The 19,040-nt window shown below is 54.5% G+C and overlaps 2 protein-coding genes across 3 annotated transcripts; both read left to right on the top strand.

Annotated features, from left to right (window-relative positions):
- Nucleotides 1-6: 6 nt before the first annotated feature.
- ppp1r10 (protein phosphatase 1, regulatory subunit 10) lies at nt 7-5,049 on the top strand. Its single transcript, XM_030119997.1, is given in 17 exon segments — nt 7-134; nt 217-303; nt 384-519; nt 602-653; nt 764-853; nt 933-1,064; nt 1,309-1,414; nt 1,583-1,686; nt 1,814-1,938; nt 2,401-2,557; nt 2,785-2,928; nt 3,020-3,266; nt 3,359-3,434; nt 3,523-3,862; nt 3,946-4,229; nt 4,231-4,312; nt 4,389-5,049. Coding segments are annotated over 17 exon segments (2,421 nt in total). The 5' UTR covers nt 7-27; the 3' UTR covers nt 4,541-5,049.
- Nucleotides 5,050-9,809: 4,760 nt separating this feature from the next.
- Nucleotides 9,810-13,845, top strand: agr2 (anterior gradient 2). 2 transcript variants are annotated; one of them, XM_030120027.1, is made up of 9 exons: nt 9,879-9,913; nt 9,944-9,970; nt 10,769-10,888; nt 10,967-11,030; nt 11,104-11,156; nt 11,232-11,308; nt 11,428-11,491; nt 13,288-13,371; nt 13,482-13,845. In XM_030120027.1, exons 3-9 carry the CDS (start codon nt 10,780-10,782, stop codon nt 13,529-13,531), a joined length of 501 nt encoding a protein of 166 aa, XP_029975887.1. In that variant the 5' UTR covers nt 9,879-9,913; nt 9,944-9,970; nt 10,769-10,779; the 3' UTR covers nt 13,532-13,845. The 2 variants fall into 2 exon arrangements, with proteins under 2 accessions (XP_029975886.1, XP_029975887.1); XM_030120026.1 differs by having other exon boundaries at nt 9,810-9,970.
- The last annotated feature ends 5,195 nt before the right edge of the window (nt 13,846-19,040 follow it).

The raw sequence follows: 19,040 nt of genomic DNA, 5'->3' as shown, positions 1-19,040 counted from the left end.
TCCCTGACGTCCCGCTGTGTTCCAGGCATGGCGGGGGGACCGGTGGACCCCAGGGACATCCTGAAGGGCGTGGAGGCTCTGCTGGGGAAGGACGGCGAGCTGCGCAGCCTGGAGGGCGTCCCCAAGGTGTTCAGGTGAGGCGCCGCACCGTCTCCGTCCGTCCCGCAGCTGTCCCGGCCACTCACCCCGCTGTCGTCCCTGTCCCTGTCCCCGCAGCCTGATGAAGGCGTCCACCAAGATGGTGAGCCGCTGCATGTACATGAACATCCTGCTGCAGACCAAGTCCCACGACGTCCTCAACAGGTGAGTCCCCCGCGCCGTCCTCCGGCCCGCCCCGCCATGCTTGCGGCGGTCCTCACCGGTCCCGCACGTCCCCCCTCCAGGTTCATCCGGGTCGGCGGCTACCGGCTGCTCAACTCGTGGCTCACGTACTCCAAGAGCACCAACAACAGTCCGCTGCTGCAGCTCATCCTGCTCACCCTGCAGAGGCTGCCGCTCAAGGTGGACCACCTCAAGCAGGTGGGTGTCCCGCTGTCCCCCGTCCTCTGTCCTCTCACCCCGTCCTCTCTGCCGTCCTCTCACCCCGTCCTCTGTCTTCCAGAACAACACGGCCAAGCTGGTGAAGCAGCTGAGTAAGAGCGCCGAGACGGAGGGTGAGTCTGACTTCCTGTGGCGTCCTGGTCCCGCCGTGTCCTCTGAGACTGACGGGTGTGTGTGTGTGTGTGTGTGTGTGTGTGTGTGTGTGTGTGTGTGTGTGTTGCAGAGCTGAGGAAGCTGGCGGCGGTGCTGGTGGACGGCTGGATGGCCACCATCCGGTCTCAGAGCGTCTCCGGCAGCGGAGCGTCCCCCGCCGGTACGGCCCGGACTCGACGAGCAGAGCGCCGCTCCGGCATCTGACCTCTGACCTCTGACCCTCTGCCGTCCTCCTCCAGATAAGAAGAAGAAGAAGGAGGAGAGCAAGGCGCCGCCGCGAGACGTGAAGGAGAAGAGCGGCGGCGACGAGGAGAAGAAGAAGGAGAAGCCCAAAGCTCACGCCCCCAGCCACGCCAAGATCCGCTCCATCGGTACGCCTCCACCTCCACCTCCACCTCCACCCTCCACCCTCCACCCTCTGCCTCCACCTCCACCCTCCACCTCCACCCTCCACCTCCACCCTCTGCCTCCACCCTCCACCTCCACCTCCATCCACTCTGCCGCTGCTCCTGCCGTCAGCTCAGCGCTCACTCTCTGTGTGTGTGTGTGTGTGTGTGTGTGCGTGTGTGTGTGTGTGTGTGCGTGTGTGTGTGTGTGTGTGTGTGTGTGTGTCAGGACTGGAGATTGACCCTGTGAACCCGGCTCCAGCCAAGAAGACCCCCACGGCCCCCCAGCTGGGAGACAAGTACAACATCAAGCCTCCTGTCCTGAAGAGGCCCAGGTACCGCCTCGCCTCGCCGCTCCGCCCGGTGGTGGCGCCTGGCACTGCAGCCCGGTGCGCCCCACACCGTCACGGTCCCGGCGCAACCCCCCCGGTCCCGCTGGGGGGCGGACCCGTGGCTGTAGGAACCTGACCGCCCCTGAACCTGGTCTAAACGGTGTGTTTCAGCTCGGGCCCGTCGGACGCCCCCCCCCTGGAGAAGAAGTACAAGCCCCTCAACATGCCCTCCAACTCCGCCAAGGAGATCAAAGTGAAGATCATTCCAGCCCAGCGTGAGTCCCGGCACCCCCCCCCCCCCCCCCCATCAGGGCTGCCTCCGCTCCAGTCTCACCTCCCCGTCCCCGTCCCCGTCCCCGTCCCCGTCCCCGTCCCTGTCTCTGTCTCTCTCTCCGGCTGCAGCCATGGAGTGCACCGGCTTCCTGGACGCCCTGAACTCCGCCCCCGTCCCCGGCATCAAGATCAAGAAGAAGAAGCCCAGCGCCACCAGCTCCAGCACCAAGGCCATCTCCCCCACCTCCAACAAGGTACTGACCCCTGACCCCTGACCTCTGACCTCCAACACGGTACTGACCCCTGACCCCTGACCTCTGACCTCCAACAAGGTACTGACCCCTGACCCCGACAAGGTACTGACCCCTGACCCCTGACCTCTGACCTCCAACACGGTACTGACCCCTGACCCCTGACCTCTGACCTCCAACAAGGTACTGACCTCTGACCCCGACAAGGTACTGACCCCTGACCTCTGACCTCCAACACGGTACTGACCTCTGACCCCAGACAAGGTACTGACCTTTGACCCCAGACAAGGTACTGACCTCTGATCTCCAACAAGGTACTGACCCCTGACCTCTGACCTCCAACAAGGTACTGACCCCCTTCATCAGTGTTCTGACCTCTGACCCCCTGTGGACCAGTATTCTGACCCCTGACCCCCCTAGAGGCCGGTCGCCCCCCCCCCTCAGCATGTGTGTCTCTGTCCTCAGCCCAGCCCGTTTGACAGCAAGTCCCCGTCCTACCTGTCCTCCGCCAAGCCGTCGTCTCCGGACGCCGCCGCCTCCAGCGCCGCCGCTGACGAGAGTCAGGAGCCGGAGCAGCCCGGGACCCCGGTCCCCTCCGAGGACCCCGAGGCCTCAGACCACGGTGAGGCCCCAGCCTGCAGGACACTCCGCCGTCACATGTCCACGTCCCCCGCTCATCCTGGACGCTGCTGGTCGGCTCTGATTGGTCGGCCCGCTCAGCTCGCCACGCCTCAGCGGAGAGCGAGCCATGTCTCTGCTGTCACACTGTCCACATATCACCTCATCACACACACACACACACACACACACACACGCCGTGGTGCTGAGTGTGTGTGTCGCCCCCTGCAGGCGAGAAGCCCAACGCGCTGTCGGAGCCTCAGCCGGAGGAGGACAGTCTGACCAGGAAGGGCAAGAAGAAGAAGACGGTCCACTGGGCCGAGGACGAGCAGCTCAAACACTACTTCTACTTCGACCTGGACGAGACGGAGAGAGGTGAGGCAGGCGCGCACACACACACACACACACACACACTCACGCTCACGCCCGCCCCCCCGCTCCTCTGACGTTCCCTCCTCCCTCTCAGTCAACGTGAATAAGATCAAGGACTTCGGCGAGGCGGCGAAGCGGGAGCTGATGATGGACCGGCAGACGTTCGAGATGGCCCGCCGGCTGTCCCACGACACCATGGAGGAGCGGGTCCCCTGGACCCCCCCGCGGCCCCTGACCCTGGCCGGCAGCCTGGTCAGCCCCGGGGCCAACAGCACGGAGAAGCTGACCCAGAGGGACCGCGAGATGGGCATCCTGCAGGAGATCTTCCTCAGCAAGGAGAGGTGGGACCCGGCGCCGGGCCCGGCGGGACCCGTGACCTCTGACCCCGTCTGACCCCGTCTGACCCCGTCTGACCCCCTCCTGTCCCCCACAGCGTACCAGACAGCCCTCACGAGCCAGACCCTGAGCCCTACGAGCCCATGCCCCCCTGCCTGATCCCCCTGGACGAGGTGAGACACACACACACACACACACACACACACACACACACACACACACACAGGCCCCGGTCTGGACTGACCCGTGCCGTCCCCCCAGGACTCGTCCATGCTGGAGGACGGCCTGGCGGAGGCCATGGACACGTCCCAGGCGGCGCTGGCCCCGGACCCGGGCTCCAAGCTGCCCCCGGTTCTGGCCAACCTGATGGTGAACCTGAACAGCAGCTCGCGCAGCCCCCAGCCCGGCGGGCCCCCGGGGGCCGGCGCCGGCGCCGCCCCCGCCGTCAACGTGCAGGAGCTGCTGTCCTCCATCATGGGGGCGTCCGGGGGCCAGTCCACCGAGGACCTCATCAAGCAGCCCGACTTCTCCGACAAGATCAAGCAGCTGCTGGGGTCCCTGCAGCAGACCCAGAACCAGAACCAGGCCGGCCCCCCTCCAGGTATGGCCCCGCCCGGCCCGGCCCGGCCCCGCCCGCTGCGTCCGCGCCCCGCGGGGCCGCTGACCTTTGCCCTCTGTTTGCAGTGAACCCGGGCCTGCTGGGACACGGGCCGGGCCTGAACTCCATGAACCACATGCAGATGCCCATGAACGGAGGCTACCCCCCCGGCGGGGGCCCCGGGGGGCCCGGCGGCCCCCGCTTCAGCCACCCCCCCGCGGCGCACGGCCACGGGCCCCCCTTCAACGCCGGCGGAGGCCCCCGCATGATGGGCCCGCCGCCGGGCCAGGGCCGGGGGGACAACGGCAAGTACTGGGGGGACGAGTCCATGAGGGGCGGCCCCCACAGGGGGGGCCACTTCCACCGGGGGGGGCCGCGGCCGCGCCGAGGGAGACATGGGCTTCAGGGGCCGCGGCCGGGGGGGCCCCAGAGGAGGACACAACAACATGAACGGTACGTGGAGCGAGACGGGGAGGGGGGTGGGGGGGGGACGTCCCGGATGACCTCTAACCCCTGCTCCTCTCTGCAGACATGTCCAACAGGCCCGTCTGCCGCCACTTCATGGTGAAGGGCAACTGCAGGTACGAGAGCAACTGTGCTTTCTACCACCCCGGCGTCAACGGCCCCCCCCTGCCCCCCAACTACAGCGCCAACAACCAGCACCACCAGTTCAGGCACTAGCAGGGGGAGGGGCCCCGCCGCCTCCAGTACGGTGGACCAGTGGACGGTCCTGCCAGCGGTCCACATGACTGAACTCCTCCCATGCTGCAGACGAGTGGACGCCCCGGCTGAGACCTGAGACCAAACCCGGTGGAGGACGGCCCCCCCGGAGCCACTGACTGGACCTGCCCCTGTGGCCCCTGTGGCCCCTGTGGCCCCTGTGGCCCCTGTGGCCCCTGTGGCCCCTGTGGCCTCCACCCTGTGTATTACATGCTCCAGTGTTATCAGCAGAGGGCGCTGTCCCTCTCTTTCAGTGTTTTCTGTGAAAACAGGACTGTGTGTCTCTTGTGGGACTGAAGAATGTATTGTGGTGGGCGCTCCCTCCACCCTCGGTGACGAGCTCCTTCTGGTTTGTGGCCCTTTTTATTGATCGGTTGTTCTTTTCTCAGCAGATGCTGCTGTGGACCGTCATGCTCTTTTGATTTCACTTGTTTTTGTACACTTTACTGAATAAATGTGTCGACGTGCTGCCCCGTCTCCAGTCAGACTCATTCAGGGACGGGTGGATGGATGACAGGATGGAGGCTCCGTGGATGAATTATCTGATGAATGGGTGGTTGGATGGAAGATGAATGGGTCGATGGATAATCCAATGGATGGGTGGATGACAGGTGGATGACAGGTGGATGCTGGGTGGATGATGGGTGGATGACAGGTGGATGCTGGGTGGATGACAGGTGGATGCTGGGTGGATGACAGGTGGATGATGGGTGGATGACAGGTGGATGACAGGTGGATGGTAGGTGGATGCTGGGTGGATGCTGGGTGGATGATGGGTGGATGACAGGTGGATGCTGGGTGGATGATGGGTGGATGACAGGTGGATGCTGGGTGGATGACAGGTGGATGGTAGGTGGATGCTGGGTGGATGACAGGTGGATGGTAGGTGGATGCTGGGTGGATGACAGGTGGATGCTGGGTGGATGATGGGTGGATGACAGGTGGATGCTGGGTGGATGATGGGTGGATGCTGGGTGGATGACAGGTGGATGGTGGGTGGATGACGGGTGGATGCTGGGTGGATGCTGGGTGGATGATGGGTGGATGGTGGGTGGATGATGGGTGGATGATGGGTGGATGACAGGTGGATGCTGGGTGGATGATGGGTGGATGGTGGGTGGATGCTGGGTGGATGCTGGGTGGATGACAGGTGGATGATGGGTGGATGATGGGTGGATGACAGGTGGATGCTGGGTGGATGATGGGTGGATGGTGGGTGGATGAGGGGTGGATGATGGGTGGATGACAGGTGGATGCTGGGTGGATGGTGGGTGGATGCTGGGTGGATGACAGGTGGATGGTGGGTGGATGCTGGGTGGATGATGGGTGGATGACAGGTGGATGATGGGTGGATGATGGGTGGATGACAGGTGGATGCTGGGTGGATGATGGGTGGATGGTGGGTGGATGATGGGTGGATGATGGGTGGATGACAGGTGGATGCTGGGTGGATGGTGGGTGGATGCTGGGTGGATGCTGGGTGGATGACAGGTGGATGGTGGGTGGATGCTGGGTGGATGATGGGTGGATGACAGGTGGATGATGGGTGGATGCTGGGTGGATGACAGGTGGATGCTGGGTGGATGCTGGGTGGATGCTGGGTGGATGATGGGTGGATGACAGGTGGATGCTGGGTGGATGGACCGTGGGGCTCGGGCCTCTCCATTCTCTCCATTAGTGATAACAGCAGTGAGACAGACTGAGCTTCACACCAGATGGATGTGATGACTGAATGAGTGGTGTGTGTAGTGTGTGTGTAGTGTGTGTTTGTGTAATGTGGGTGTGTGTGTGAGATGAGGGCAGGGCTGACAGCAGCTGGTGAACGCAGAGTGAGAGCAGGCGTCGTCGTTCTGCTCTCCTCAGTAAATATTGGCTCCCAGAGGAGGAGGCTGGGCGTCCGTCTGTTAAGGACACCTCAGCCTTAAGCCCGGCCACATCCTGGTCCCGGCAGACCGGGACAGCTCGGCGTCAGCAATCCCAGAGGGCAACGCTTCAAACGGCTCACACCAGGCCACTGAGAAACGTCTGAATGACACGACACCACACATCAGCTGGTAGACCCTGATCCGCCCACATGTGGAATCCATCAGACCAAGAGAACCCCTTATCGGGGGGGGGGGGGTGAGTCTCAACTTGACCATTTTGAGCAAAAGATGGAACAACCATCACTAACAAAAACACAAGGACCCATGTTGGACCTGTCTGATGGTACCTTGTTGGACCTCTCAGGCAGTACCACTCTTTGATTCTGGATTTCTCTGGTACCATGTGAGACCTCTCAGACGGTACCATTCTTCTGTATTGGACCATCTGGAATGTGCGATCTGTTTTGCTTCCAACCTTCAGGCCATTTTAAGAAACAGAGTTTTCCAGAATAAAGCGACACTGGCCTCCGAAACGCTGTAGAAGGGTTTGTTGTACAGTGAGAAACAGAGTCCGGCCCATGAAGGTACAGAATGAACAGGGAGCACAAAGGGAGGTGGTCCTGGACCAGGAGCTGAAAGGAGCCATTCAGAGCAACTGAGTCTGGTCGTCAGGGGAACGCTGGGGCTCGAACAAAGCTTCCTTTGACACGGAGCTCCCACTGCAGCACAGCAGAGACTTCAGATGGACCAGATAAAGATCAGGCACCATGTGAACCGTTCACTCCACATGATGGTCTGGTTCTGCAGCTCTGGCACACCTGGTCTGTTCCTCCCCTGCTCCAGGGCTTCAGCCAGCCCCACTTCCTGTTGACGGGCTGTTTCTCAGGAAATCATGGTTTGCAGGTTTGACAGGGACAGAAAAGTCCAATCCCAGCCCAGGACCTCCACAGTCCACACTGGAGACCTGAGGGGTCTGAGCAGAGCGCATCATTCGAAAGTCCTGCTGAAGAAAGAACCCTGCAGGCTGTGAAACCTGCTGGTGGACCTGATCCATCCCTCACTGGGAGCCTGTCTGGTCCTGGCCCTGGTCCTGGCCCTGGTCCTGGTCCTGGCCCTGGCCCTGGCCCTGGCCCTGGCCCTGGCCGTGGTCCTGGTTCTGGTTCTGGTCCTGGTCCTGGTCCTGGCCCTGGTCCTGGTCCTGGCCCTGGCCCTGACTGTGGTCCTGGTTCTGGTTCTGGTCCTGGTCCTGGTCCTGGCCCTGGCCCTGGCCCTGGTCCTGGTCCTGGCCCTGGCCCTGGCCGTGGTCCTGGTTCTGGTTCTGGTCCTGGTCCTGGTCCTGGTCCTGGCCCTGGTCCTGGTCCTGGCCCTGGCCCTGGCCGTGGTCCTGGCCCTGGCCCTGGTCCTGGTCTGATCTGTGTTCTCACACAGGGCGCTGACGAGGCTTTGGACCCATATCAGACTTTGCATGAGTTTGCACACAGACACACAGACACACACACAATGTGGACAACACCTCAGATCCTGTGCAAAATGAAACACTGTTGTAAAAACTATATACACCTTTATAAAAACCACACAGTGTTACCAAATGAAACACACACAGTGCATCAGGCTTAGATCTGTTTGAACCAGTCACACACTGCTGTGTTTAACTTACAGCACCAGTGGCAGTTCTCCCTCTGGACCTCTCAGGGAATAGATTACTGTAGTGAAGTACACAGAGAAAGAGCAAATATACAACATAGTAAATTCAAACACGTCACGGGATCAATGCTGCAGACTTTTGAAAATATGATTTAAGTTTTTTTTCATATAACCACATTCAGTCAACACAGACAATCACAAGAAAACACATCCCCACACTGTAAACCCACTAAACAGACAAATAAAAGTCCTGTACTACAACTACAGGTTAACAATATGAAAAGAAAATGAAGAAAACAAAAAGAAATCTGAGTAAAATAAATGAAATACTAAACATCTCTTGGCCTAGCTGGATCTGGCCAGAGAGTTTCATCTACATCACAGGAAATACCTTCGTTGGAAAGACAACGAGGGAAGAACCGTCCTGAACGACGGATCCTTCCTCGCAGCTGCAGCGTCAGTTTGGTCACAAGCCTCTTCCCTGGCCTGGATGAGGCGTCCGAGTCTGGAGCCGGAGTCAGAAACTCTCCACCGCCAAGCCCAGAAAGACTCCTGGATGGGGTTTAGAAATGGGGAGTATGGAGGAAGGTCCAGGACTGTAACAGTGGGTGGTGCTGAAACCAGTTCTGGACCAGAGCAGAGTGGAGGAAGGACACTTTGTCCCAGAGGACCATGTGGAGGACCTGGAGCATCTGGTCATTTCCTGGGAGGAGGCTGTGCAGTCTGTCCAAACATCTGATCATGTGATCTGTGTTGTAAGGGTCGTGTTGGCCTGCCGGTGGAGGACCCCCTTCAGGGAAACGGCTGCTCAAAGGCTGATGTTCCCCCCACGTTGCCCTGGAACATCACGGTAGTTACAGCCCTGTGGCCAATCATGTTTCTCCCTGCTGCATTTTCATAGAGCTCAAACCTGGTCGGTGTGTCTACAGTAAAGCAGTCCTGTTTCACTCCTGATGTGGGGGTTCCACCGAGCGGCTCATGGCTGTGGTCATTTGTCCATCAGAGCTGTGGAACAGCAAGGAAGAGACGTCTGGATAAACGTCTGTGTCTGATGTATACAAGTGTGTTTCGTGTTCTGCAAATGACTGTGTGTGTTGTTCTGCAAAGAGTCTGCCTTTGTGTTTATAGTGGTGGAAATCTGGTCCTGCTTTGCTCCTTGAGTGTCAGGTATTGATAGTTATATGATTCTTTTGTTTTTAGTGTTTATGCAATCATAAAAAACTGTATCACACCTTCACACAGTCAGAAGTTCCCCGAGAGGATCTCCCTGCAGGAGATCCCAGACCGGATCTGCCTGCCTTCAGGACTGACTGAGGAGCCTCAGTCCACAAAAGAGTCTAAAGTCTAAAAAGTAGACTTAAAAAAAAAAAAAAAAAACCTTCCAGGCATGTTTTTTCATTGAAACACAACAGTAAAAACTAAACTCTGTGCCAGGAGCTTTGAATCAGTGAAACACTGGTTTTCGTTCTCTTCAGGTCAGGATCGCTCCTGCTGGTTTTCGTTCTCTTCAGGTCTGGATCGCTCCTGCTGGTTTTCTGAGTGTTTGGAAACTTTCAGCCAGTTGTTTTACGAGCAGAGGGACCAGGATGTCTGCAGCAGGACATGAACCAGTTCTCCCGACGCAGGACATCCGGGTGAGTCAGCAGGACGGAGGGGGAGGGGCGGAGGAGGGGAGGGGAGGGGGAGGGGCGCTCCACCTGCCAGGTGCTTTAAAGCAGAGGCGGAGCGGCAGCAGACCAGCTGGACTCCCGTCCTCTCCCGTCCTCTGCCGTCCTCTCCCGTCCTCTGCCGTCCTCTCCCATCCTCTCCCGTCCTCTGCCGTCCTCTCCCGTCCTCTGCCGTCCTCTGCCGTCCTCTCCTGTCCTCTACGTCTGAGCAGCAGGTAAGCAGAGAGCGGATCAGCCTGGACCCGATCAGCAGAACGTCAGCCGTTCTCTCCTGGTTCTCTGTAGCACCTGCAGGTCTGAGAACCTGAGTGAGGTGGGCCTGGACGGGAGACCTCCAGGGACCCCCAGGGAGCCTGGGTGGAGGCAGTGTGAGAGGTGGTTCTGCTGGTTCTGATGGTTCTGCTGGTTCTGCTGGTTCTGCTGGTTCTGGTGTTCAGCTTGACGGAGTTTACCGAGGTCCTGGAGCAGGACCAGGACCTGTTCTACCCCTGGAGCTGGACTGAGCTCCTGATGTTCTGAGGTTCTGCTGGACTTCAGCCAGAAGAGCCGGTCTGTTGTGGTTCTGGAAGGGTTCCTTTATAGGAGCGTGTGGCCTCAGGTTTCTCTATTTAACCATCGAACTGCATGAAGGCACCGAGAATCAAGTTCCTGTGAAGGCCTGCAGGAGGCAGCGCACAGGTCGGTTCTCCGAGGTTCTCCGAGGTTCTCCGAGATCTTTTCTTTCATGATATGAAACCGAGAGCTTCACTGCAGCTGAATGTGGATGTTCTGAAACCCGAGAGTTCAGGACATGATGGACGCTGGTCTCAGCAGGTCCTCAACAGGCCCTGCAGCTGTGGAACCGCTGGACTCAGGGTTTCAGTCTCCATGTTCTCCAGGGTTCTGAGCTCCAGTCTCACTGTCCTCATGTGTCTCCAGCGTCTTCGCCATGCTGTTGTTTCCAGATGTCATCCTGGGGTTTGACCTCTGACCCCGCTGGTCCAGATGTTCCCTCAGGTCTGTTCTTGTTCCAGGAAGCTGAAAGATGACCAGAGCAGCCGCGTCCCTCGTCCTGGTCCTGGTGGCCTTGTCCTCCACCTTCGCTAAATATGTCCCCAAAACGGGCAAGAGGATCCCTCAGTCCCTGTCCAGAGGTCTGTGGGGACGAGCGGCTTCAGCGGGTCGGCTGGGCGGAGTCCCGGTTTGAACCCCACTGCTCCTGTGTCTTGCAGGTTGGGGCGACCAGCTGATCTGGGCTCAGACGTACGAGGAGGGTCTGTACTGGTCCAGGTCCAGGTGAGGAGGGGGTTCTGAGGGGAACGGTTCCGTGCGGGGAGGGTGTGAAGCCACTGTCTGGTCTGTGTTCCAGGAACAAGCCTCTGATGGTCCTGTTCCACCTGGAGGACTGTCCTCACAGCCAGGGTGAGCCGGTCCTCCCCCGTCCCTCGTCCCCACCCCCCACCCCCCGCTTCACCTAATGTTCCGTCTGTCCTGCAGCGCTCAAGAAGGTCTTCGCTGACAACACCGAGCTCCAGAGGACCCTGGACGAGGACTTCGTGATCCTCAATCTGATGGTAGGCTGCAGGGCTGGGGGCGGACGTGGGGGGGTCACTGCAGCATCCTTCATTATGTGTGTGTGTGTGTGTGTGTGTGTGTGTGTGTGTGTGTGTGTGTGTGCTCTTCTTCCCTGCAGTATGAAACCACAGACAAACACCTGTCCCCTGATGGACAGTACGTCCCCAGGATCATCTTTGTGGGTAAGACCTGGTCTCTGTCCTCAGGAGTCAGGGGACTGAGCCCGCTGGATCCGACCTGTTCAAACCACAACAATGAGACAGGTCTAGGTCTAGCTCCAGGCCTAGGTCTAGGTCTAGGCCTAGGTCTAGGCCTAGGTCTAGGTCTAGCTCCAGGCCTAGGTCTAGGTCTAGGTCTAGCTCTAGGTCTAGGTCTAGGTCTAGGTCTAGGTCTAGCTCTAGCTCTAGGTATAGGTCTAGGTCTAGCTCCAGGCCTAGCTCTAGGTCTAGGTCTAGGTCTAGCTCTAGCTCTAGCTCTAGGTCTAGGTCTAGCTCCAGGCCTAGCTCTAGGTCTAGGTCTAGGTCTAGGTCTAGGTCTAGCTCTAGCTCTAGGTCTAGGTCTAGGTCTAGCTCTAGGTCTAGGTCTAGGTCTAGCTCTAGGTCTAGGTCTAGGTCTACGTCTAGCTCCAGGCCTAGCTCTAGGTCTAGGTCTAGGCCTAGCTCTAGCTCTAGGTCTAGGTCTAGCTCTAGCTCCAGGCCTAGGTCTAGGTCTAGGTCTAGGTCTAGGTCTAGGTCTAGCTCTAGGTCTAGCTCTAGGTCTAGGTCTAGCTCCAGGCCTAGCTCTAGGTCTAGGTCTAGGTCTAGGTCTAGCTCTAGGTCTAGGTCTAGGTCTAGGCCTAGGTCTAGGCCTAGGTCTAGCTCTAGGTCTAGGTCTAGGTCTAGGCCTAGGTCTAGGCCTAGGTCTAGGTCTAGCTCTAGGTCTAGGTCTAGGTCTAGGCCTAGGTCTAGGCCTAGGTCTAGGTCTAGCTCTAGGTCTAGCTCTAGGACAGGACAGGCGTCTCCAGCCCTGTTCCTGCAGATGTTCTAGCTCTCGCCCTGGTTCTGTCCTCACCACGAACCGAGCAGAACCCTCAGTGGAGCGGGTCGCTGAGTCTGTACCAGTGTCCATATGCTGGATCTGAAGAACCGTCAGAGACAGACATGTTCTGGACACCGCAACGTCCGCAAGGTCCAACTTTATGGTGAACTTCAGTACATTTGTGAGGCTTAAAATAATCACATTTTGAGTTGTTGAGAAAAAACACATGTAGGAATGTTGCCTGTCCAGCATGTTTCTGAAGCGACGGGTCTGAAGAGTTAATGTACTCCCAGTGAATGACTGTTTCATGATCTGCTCCTCTGTCGGTAATGAGACTGCTTTCTTTTTTCCAAAATATATTTATTGGAAAATATATCGATTGACAGCTTAGAGTCAGACAATTAGACGCCGCAGCCCAAATAAAGGAACCAAGCATTTTATCCAAAGAGACGTGTTTTGGTAAAACACAGGGATTGATTGAAACAGACTTTCATTCATTGGAGGAGAGAGGCACATGGTTCCACCTCACTGTCAGACTTTCCTTGGGCTATAAGTGGAGCGAAGTCGGCAGAGAAAAGACCAGAAATTTCGAGTCACATGAATCCCGAGACATTTAAAGCCGGAGGGTCGTGAGAAGACAGATCGTCCTGCTGGAGCAGTGAAGCAGCTGATTTCATGGTTAAGGTTTAGCTCATATCATGACAATGAAGTGAATTTATCCAGAGTGGACACCTGGAAGAGAAGATACTGATGCTGCTGCGTAGAGCAACACGTCATCTGCGTATAGAGAAACCCAGCACTCAGGCGCCGGGCGGAGACGGCTGCAGGTGGAGGCAGCGGGGAGAGACAGAGCAGGCTGGACAGGGTTCTGCAGGAACAGGGCTGGAGAACCCTCTTCCAGCAGCTCTACGTCAGCTGCCTCTGCACTGCTACGTCCTTTACTCCGTCCACTTCCCAACAGACCCCTCCATGACGGTGAGAGCCGACATCGTCGGCCGCTACTCCAACCGCATGTACGCCTACGAACCAAATGATGTCAAACTCTGTGAGTACTCCAGCTCACGCACACACACACACACACACACACACACACACACACACACACACACACACACACACACACACACACACTGAGAGCCTCCTCCTCTTCCTCAGTGCTGGACAACATGAAGAAGGCCAAGAAGCTCCTGAAGTCTGAGCTGTGAGCAGCAGGTTGAGACGCCCTCCGCCCACGTCCACCCTCCTCCACCCTCCTCCACCCACCTCCACCCTCCTCCACCCCTCCTCCACAGCTCCTGAAGTGTGAGCTGTGAGCAGCAGGATGAGACGCCCTCCGCCCACCTCCGCCCACCTCCACCCACCTCCAACCTGTTTGCTGTCACCAGCTGACATGTGAAAAGCCAAGCACTGGAAGGGTCCTCTGTCTCCTGACGTGTCCCCCCTTGACTCCACCCTGATTTCCACCCTGGTATTATTAATGTACATCCTTTGGAATAAAAACTGATGTGTTCAAATGACAGCTGGTGTTTTTTTGGCCTTTGAAACCAGAACGTCTGTTTCTCTATTCCCATCCAAGCTTTCTGACAGGTGTCTCTCGCCCAGCAGCTGAGTGCAGGTCGTCCTCCACAGTCCAGAGGCTGCAGTCTGTAGGAACCGTCTCAAGGCTCCTCAGTCTTACAGAAGAATTGTTTGATGGTTTAGCACATTTAATCAAAGGCAAAGCTCTCTGAGGTGCAAAGAATTGATGTGTTACACTAAAGAATTGATATTTTTGAATATTATTGCGACAACGTGTTTTTGGAAGCCATCTTAGAAGATTGCTACCAGAAGGTTCACTAAAGATTAGATGGGATATTTTGACCCCATGAGCAGACATGCAGTCATAGAGCATCTTTTATGGGTGTACAAACATAATGGGACTCAGAGACGTGGAAATAGTCCCAGAGAATTATTTGACCCGGAAAACATAAATCTGGACGATTGAGACACTTATGGACCAAAATACAAGAAAATGGCCATTTGGTGGCCATCTTGAATTCAGCACCATAAAGTTTGACAGTCTATGTCAATCAGCATATGGGCGGAGCCATCCTTCACTCTCAGCTCAGCTGAGTACCCAGAGATTCATAACAAAATCCTTAGTAAAACTGGTGACATGGAGCGATCATATGACCAATCAATGTGGTCAAATGATGGCAGGAAACCCCATGTCATGGTCATTTTACACCATCTTGAATTTAGCTGGTTCTCTTCATCTGAAAGTTGAGGAGTCATATTACATAAATCAGAATGCACTGTGGGAACAGGAGGTTCTCGACTCCTCAACCATCACATGACAATTCTGGCTAGAGGTGGTCATAACAAAGTCATTTTACTGTTACTGTACTTTTCTGAGCTAGATTTTACTTCAGTAGATCTTCAGGACCGTCCCAACCCCGCGATACAGGAGCATCCTGGTCTCCAGGCTCTCTGTCGCTGTCAGCTGTCACCAACATCCTGCTAAATGTGAAGAGGTCCTGGCCTGACTGGGGCTACACTGGCTGTAAAAACCTATAGCCCTGTTGCTGATTTTAAAAATCAACCGACTTTCCCACTGTGAAGATATTTGGAAGCTTCGGTGCTCCATAGTTCCTCATGGCTGAACCGTCCACACCCAGCGACGCACAAAGTCATTAAAATATCACCATACAGGACTGGAGGCCACTTCCACATGTCCTCCTCCACTCTGCTAAAAGCCTCGGATGAGGCAGAGTTGTTCCATTACAGCGTTTAAGAGAGATTTTTATTTCTTCCCACACCATTTTCTCGTTTGTATACACTGCAGTTGTCGGCTAACCGGAAGTGCAAACACAAAGCGGAAGTCCCGCCCCAAGAGAAGTGGGCGGACCTGAATAAGGTGAATAAGAGCTGTCCACTCCAGACCAGGGCTTAGCGACTTCTAGAGGCTGATGGAGGAACTACACCCTGGAATGTCCAGTAGTTCTGGAGCCATAAAGCACAGTGAACCTTTAAGTGAGGCGGCTGCAGCTCAGGAAGCTTCATATAGTTTGGTGCTCTAATCAAACCACATCCTCTGATGTCTTTGTGAAGTTTTAACCACAGCTCAGAATAGTGAACTTTTTCCTACATTGAACCTGTTTTTGTACCTGACTTCCTCTGCTTTGCTCCTCTTTTAAAGCTTTTTCTGTCAGCTGTTTGTCCTCTTTTTAACCAGCTTCACATGCTTTTTTAAAGGTGCCTTAAGGAGTTTGCACGTTTTATGCGAAACAGCGCCCCCTGCAGGCCTTGGGCGTAACGCAGCTTAGTGAAAAACTCGTCCCTGTGGCTCGCGTGCACGGAAGAGGGGGACTCCGTCTTCGCTCGTTTAGAAATGCTCCAGTAAGATTCAAGTGTCTTCTCCCTGGTGGAGTCTGTGTGGAGCTGCAGTGCTAGAAGCCAGTCTGTTCTGACTTCCTGGAAGATCCTGCTCAGTTGTTGCTCACTAAGCATCTGGCGGAGTAATGGCGGATAAAATGAAACCTAACCAGCCGGAGCGCGCATTACGTCATTCCTTTCAAATTCTCCCCAAAAAAACTCTGGAGCCGGACCGGCACTGTGACTTTCAAGTGACAGTTTAGCCTGTTAGAGGTTCTGGTAATGAATATGTCAGGGCACATTGTACACAGCATTAAAAATGTGTAACATATTTATGGTGGAAAATAAGTATTTTTAAGGTTGTAAAACTCCTTAATGCACCTTTAAACTATATTGAATTTTGTACTTTTAGAAATTCTACACATTTCAGTTTTCCCCCCATTTATTGTGATTTGCTATTTACCGCAACTTTAATTGTTTTTTTTAATCCCTGTATGACTGATGATTTTGAATAACGTCCCAATAATAATAGTGAAATGTTTATTCTAGGGATGAGGGAGTACACCACTATCTGTATCTGTATCTGTATCTGTATCTGTATCTGTTTACCCATCCAAATTATCTCTATCCGTATCTGTACTCGGAGGGGGCGTGGTCTAAACCGGAAGTGGGCGTGGTTTAACTGGAAACGGACTGGGGCAGAAATTGGTGCATTATTTTAAGTCTGAAATTGATATGGATTGCTCAGAAGTTGCTATATTGATTCTTTATTTGAAAACTATTTACAGAACAGTCTCAGTGATACAATGTACAGATGTTTGTTTTTTTTTTATTTTAGTCAGAACATGAATATTTTTAAAGTTATATAAATGATTATTTATTCACACAAAAGCCTCAGAAATAAAATTTGAATATTTTTGGTCACAATAGTAAAGGAACTATTTACAGAAAAAGTATTTTTTTTATTGAGTCAGAACATGAATATTTTAATTGTATGAATGCCCCCCCCCCCCCATGATCCTACCGGAATCTCCCCGGCGTCCAGGGAAACCTCTCATCCCCCCTGCTGAGCTTCCTGGTCCTGTCTGCGGCTGCAGCACCAGGACATGACCGGGACGTGGACCTCGGTCCAGTTATCATCTCTCTCCCACAGATCACAGCCTCCCAGTGGAGCAGAAGCCCAGATTATTATGAAAAAGAAGAGAAAAAAGGAGAAAAAAAAAAACCCACAAGGGAAAACGAAACTTAAAAACCCCCGAAAAAAAAAACCCTGAGCGTGCACAATCCCCCGACGTTTCGACCTTCTAAGGTTTTCCTCAGGCACAATGCAGCTACAAAGAAATAAAATACCGCATTTTTAATTTACCAGCACTGATTGCTTCTCTCACCAGGATCCTGTCGTCTCGGTGGAGCACAGAGCAGAATGAAGGACCAATGAGGATCTCCCATCAGCACGAGGACGAATAATGACTGACAATGCTCGGACTAGACTCGGATTCGGAAAAAATGCATTATCCGTAACGAGTACTCGTTTAAAACGAGTATTCGGCTCACCCCTAGTTTATTCACGTTTCATGTTGTGGAAGGAGCCGCTTTACAGGGGCTAAAGAGCCACATGTGGCTCCAGAGCCGCAGGTTGAACACCCCTGATCTAAACTGATGGAGGTAATTGAGTAGACTGTATTTCTATAGTGTTTTTGGCAGACAGCAGTCACACAGCGCTCCACAGGGAGAAAACATCTTGTAAAGATCAGAATTATAAAGATAAAGACAGAACATTCAAGCAGTGGTGGGCCGTCAGGGCCTGCAAAGCCTTCTCTGCTGGCCTCAAAATTATCTGAATTACAGACTGATGTAAATTATATTTTGTCCATAAATAATTAATAAATGATTCCAAACGTATGTTCCAGTTCCTTTCATAGATTTCCCGTGGTTGCGCTGCTTCCAGACATGTTTTTTTCATATTAAATCATTTAATCAATCAGATTTCAGGCATCATCTGTTGCTAGGGTCAAAGAAATCTGCCCGAGGCCTTCACTGTCCGTTCTGATGGCGCAGTGAAGTAAAGTGAAGCGTCAATCATATAGTTGCTTCAACCAATCAGATTTCGAGTTGGCGACTCAGCGCCTTCTAGCTTCTAACAACAGCAGATCCAGGCCCTCTGATTTACATTCACCAAGAGATACAGTAGGGGGCGGTATGCACCTAAGTTGTTGGTCGCCTACCTCAATTATTCCAAAGAAGAAGAAGAAGAAGACCTGAAGAGAAATAAAACTTAGGCCAGAAATCCCACAGGGCAGCTGGACTTTCAGCCCTGGCTTTATGGAACTGAAACGCACGGATAATCTATATGACAGAGCAGTTGAACTCTTTTTGAGGAAGGAAAGGAGGATGGATTTTGTTTACAAATAATGGGGATTTTGGTGAGTAAAATGTTCCTCTTTTCTTAAATAATATTGCTGTTTTATTAAGTTGTTGATGCTCATTGTATGTGCACAGATGTAGTAGGAGACTTGTGCACTTCAGCAAAGGCTTTTATTCTGGCTGCACAAGTATCTATCTGCTGTGCAACAACTCTTTATGTGCATATCTGCATAATAAGATTTTTTTTGTAGACAAAATAGTTATTGAGAGGTGGATTGGTTCAGGCGGATCTGTTCTGAAGGCCTTAGTGTGAAATGCACGGTCCGCCACTGGATTCAACGGAGCGTGGAACATGTTAGATCAGAGAGCGGAGAGCATGGCTCAGGACAGGAAGCAGGCTGTTACAGATCAATAGACCGTCGCTGATGAGCCACCGGTCACCTCTAGTTTTAAAACCAGTCCAGGGACTCTCAGCAGGTTGTGATCCAGGCCGAGCTGCAGGTTTGGTTTACGGCCTCCGCCCTGCTGCGGGTGGAGGCTCTCCAGTGATCAGCTGATTCCCTCCACCTGCTGCAGCTCACCTGAAGGCTGAGAGACGAGGGCCTGCCGCTAGGGGGAGGCAGAGGGGAGGCGTCAGTCACCCCACACTGCACTCCACTACCCCTGCTGGCTGGGAGGAGAGCTGCGCCACAGTCTGTGTGTGTGTGTGTGTGTGTGTGTGTGTGTGTGTGTGTGTGTGTGTGTGTGTGTGTGTTTCTCCCCCTGTGGGACAAGTGATGGACTTTCCAGGCAGTTCCATGAAAAAACCACTCTGGATAAAACGTTTGTGAAAAAGGTTTATTCTGCTTGGTTTTCTACTGAAGTTCCTTCTGAAACTTGAACAGTAAAAAATAAAAATGTCTCTTTTCTGACAGCATCACAGACAGAGTGGTTCAGGGGAAACGAGGAGCTACACTACAACAGGAACACAGTACACAGCTTCACTGCCCGGCTGCC

The sequence above is a fragment of the Salarias fasciatus genome, chromosome 22, assembly GCF_902148845.1.
Source record: "Salarias fasciatus chromosome 22, fSalaFa1.1, whole genome shotgun sequence".
In the NCBI taxonomy this organism is placed as follows: Eukaryota; Metazoa; Chordata; class Actinopteri; order Blenniiformes; family Blenniidae; genus Salarias; species Salarias fasciatus.
This window is presented reverse-complemented; position numbering and strand designations above follow the sequence as displayed.

Excerpts from the sequence above, each read along its gene's own strand:
- agr2 (XM_030120026.1), top strand. The coding sequence starts at position 10,780 with ATGACCAGAGCAGCCGCGTCCCTCGTCCTGGTCCTGGTGGCCTTGTCC. Across the intron at positions 11,309-11,427 it reads TCGTGATCCTCAATCTGATG|TATGAAACCACAGACAAACA; the intron begins GTAGGCTGCAGG and ends TCTTCCCTGCAG. Across the intron at positions 11,492-13,287 it reads CCCCAGGATCATCTTTGTGG|ACCCCTCCATGACGGTGAGA; the intron begins GTAAGACCTGGT and ends ACTTCCCAACAG.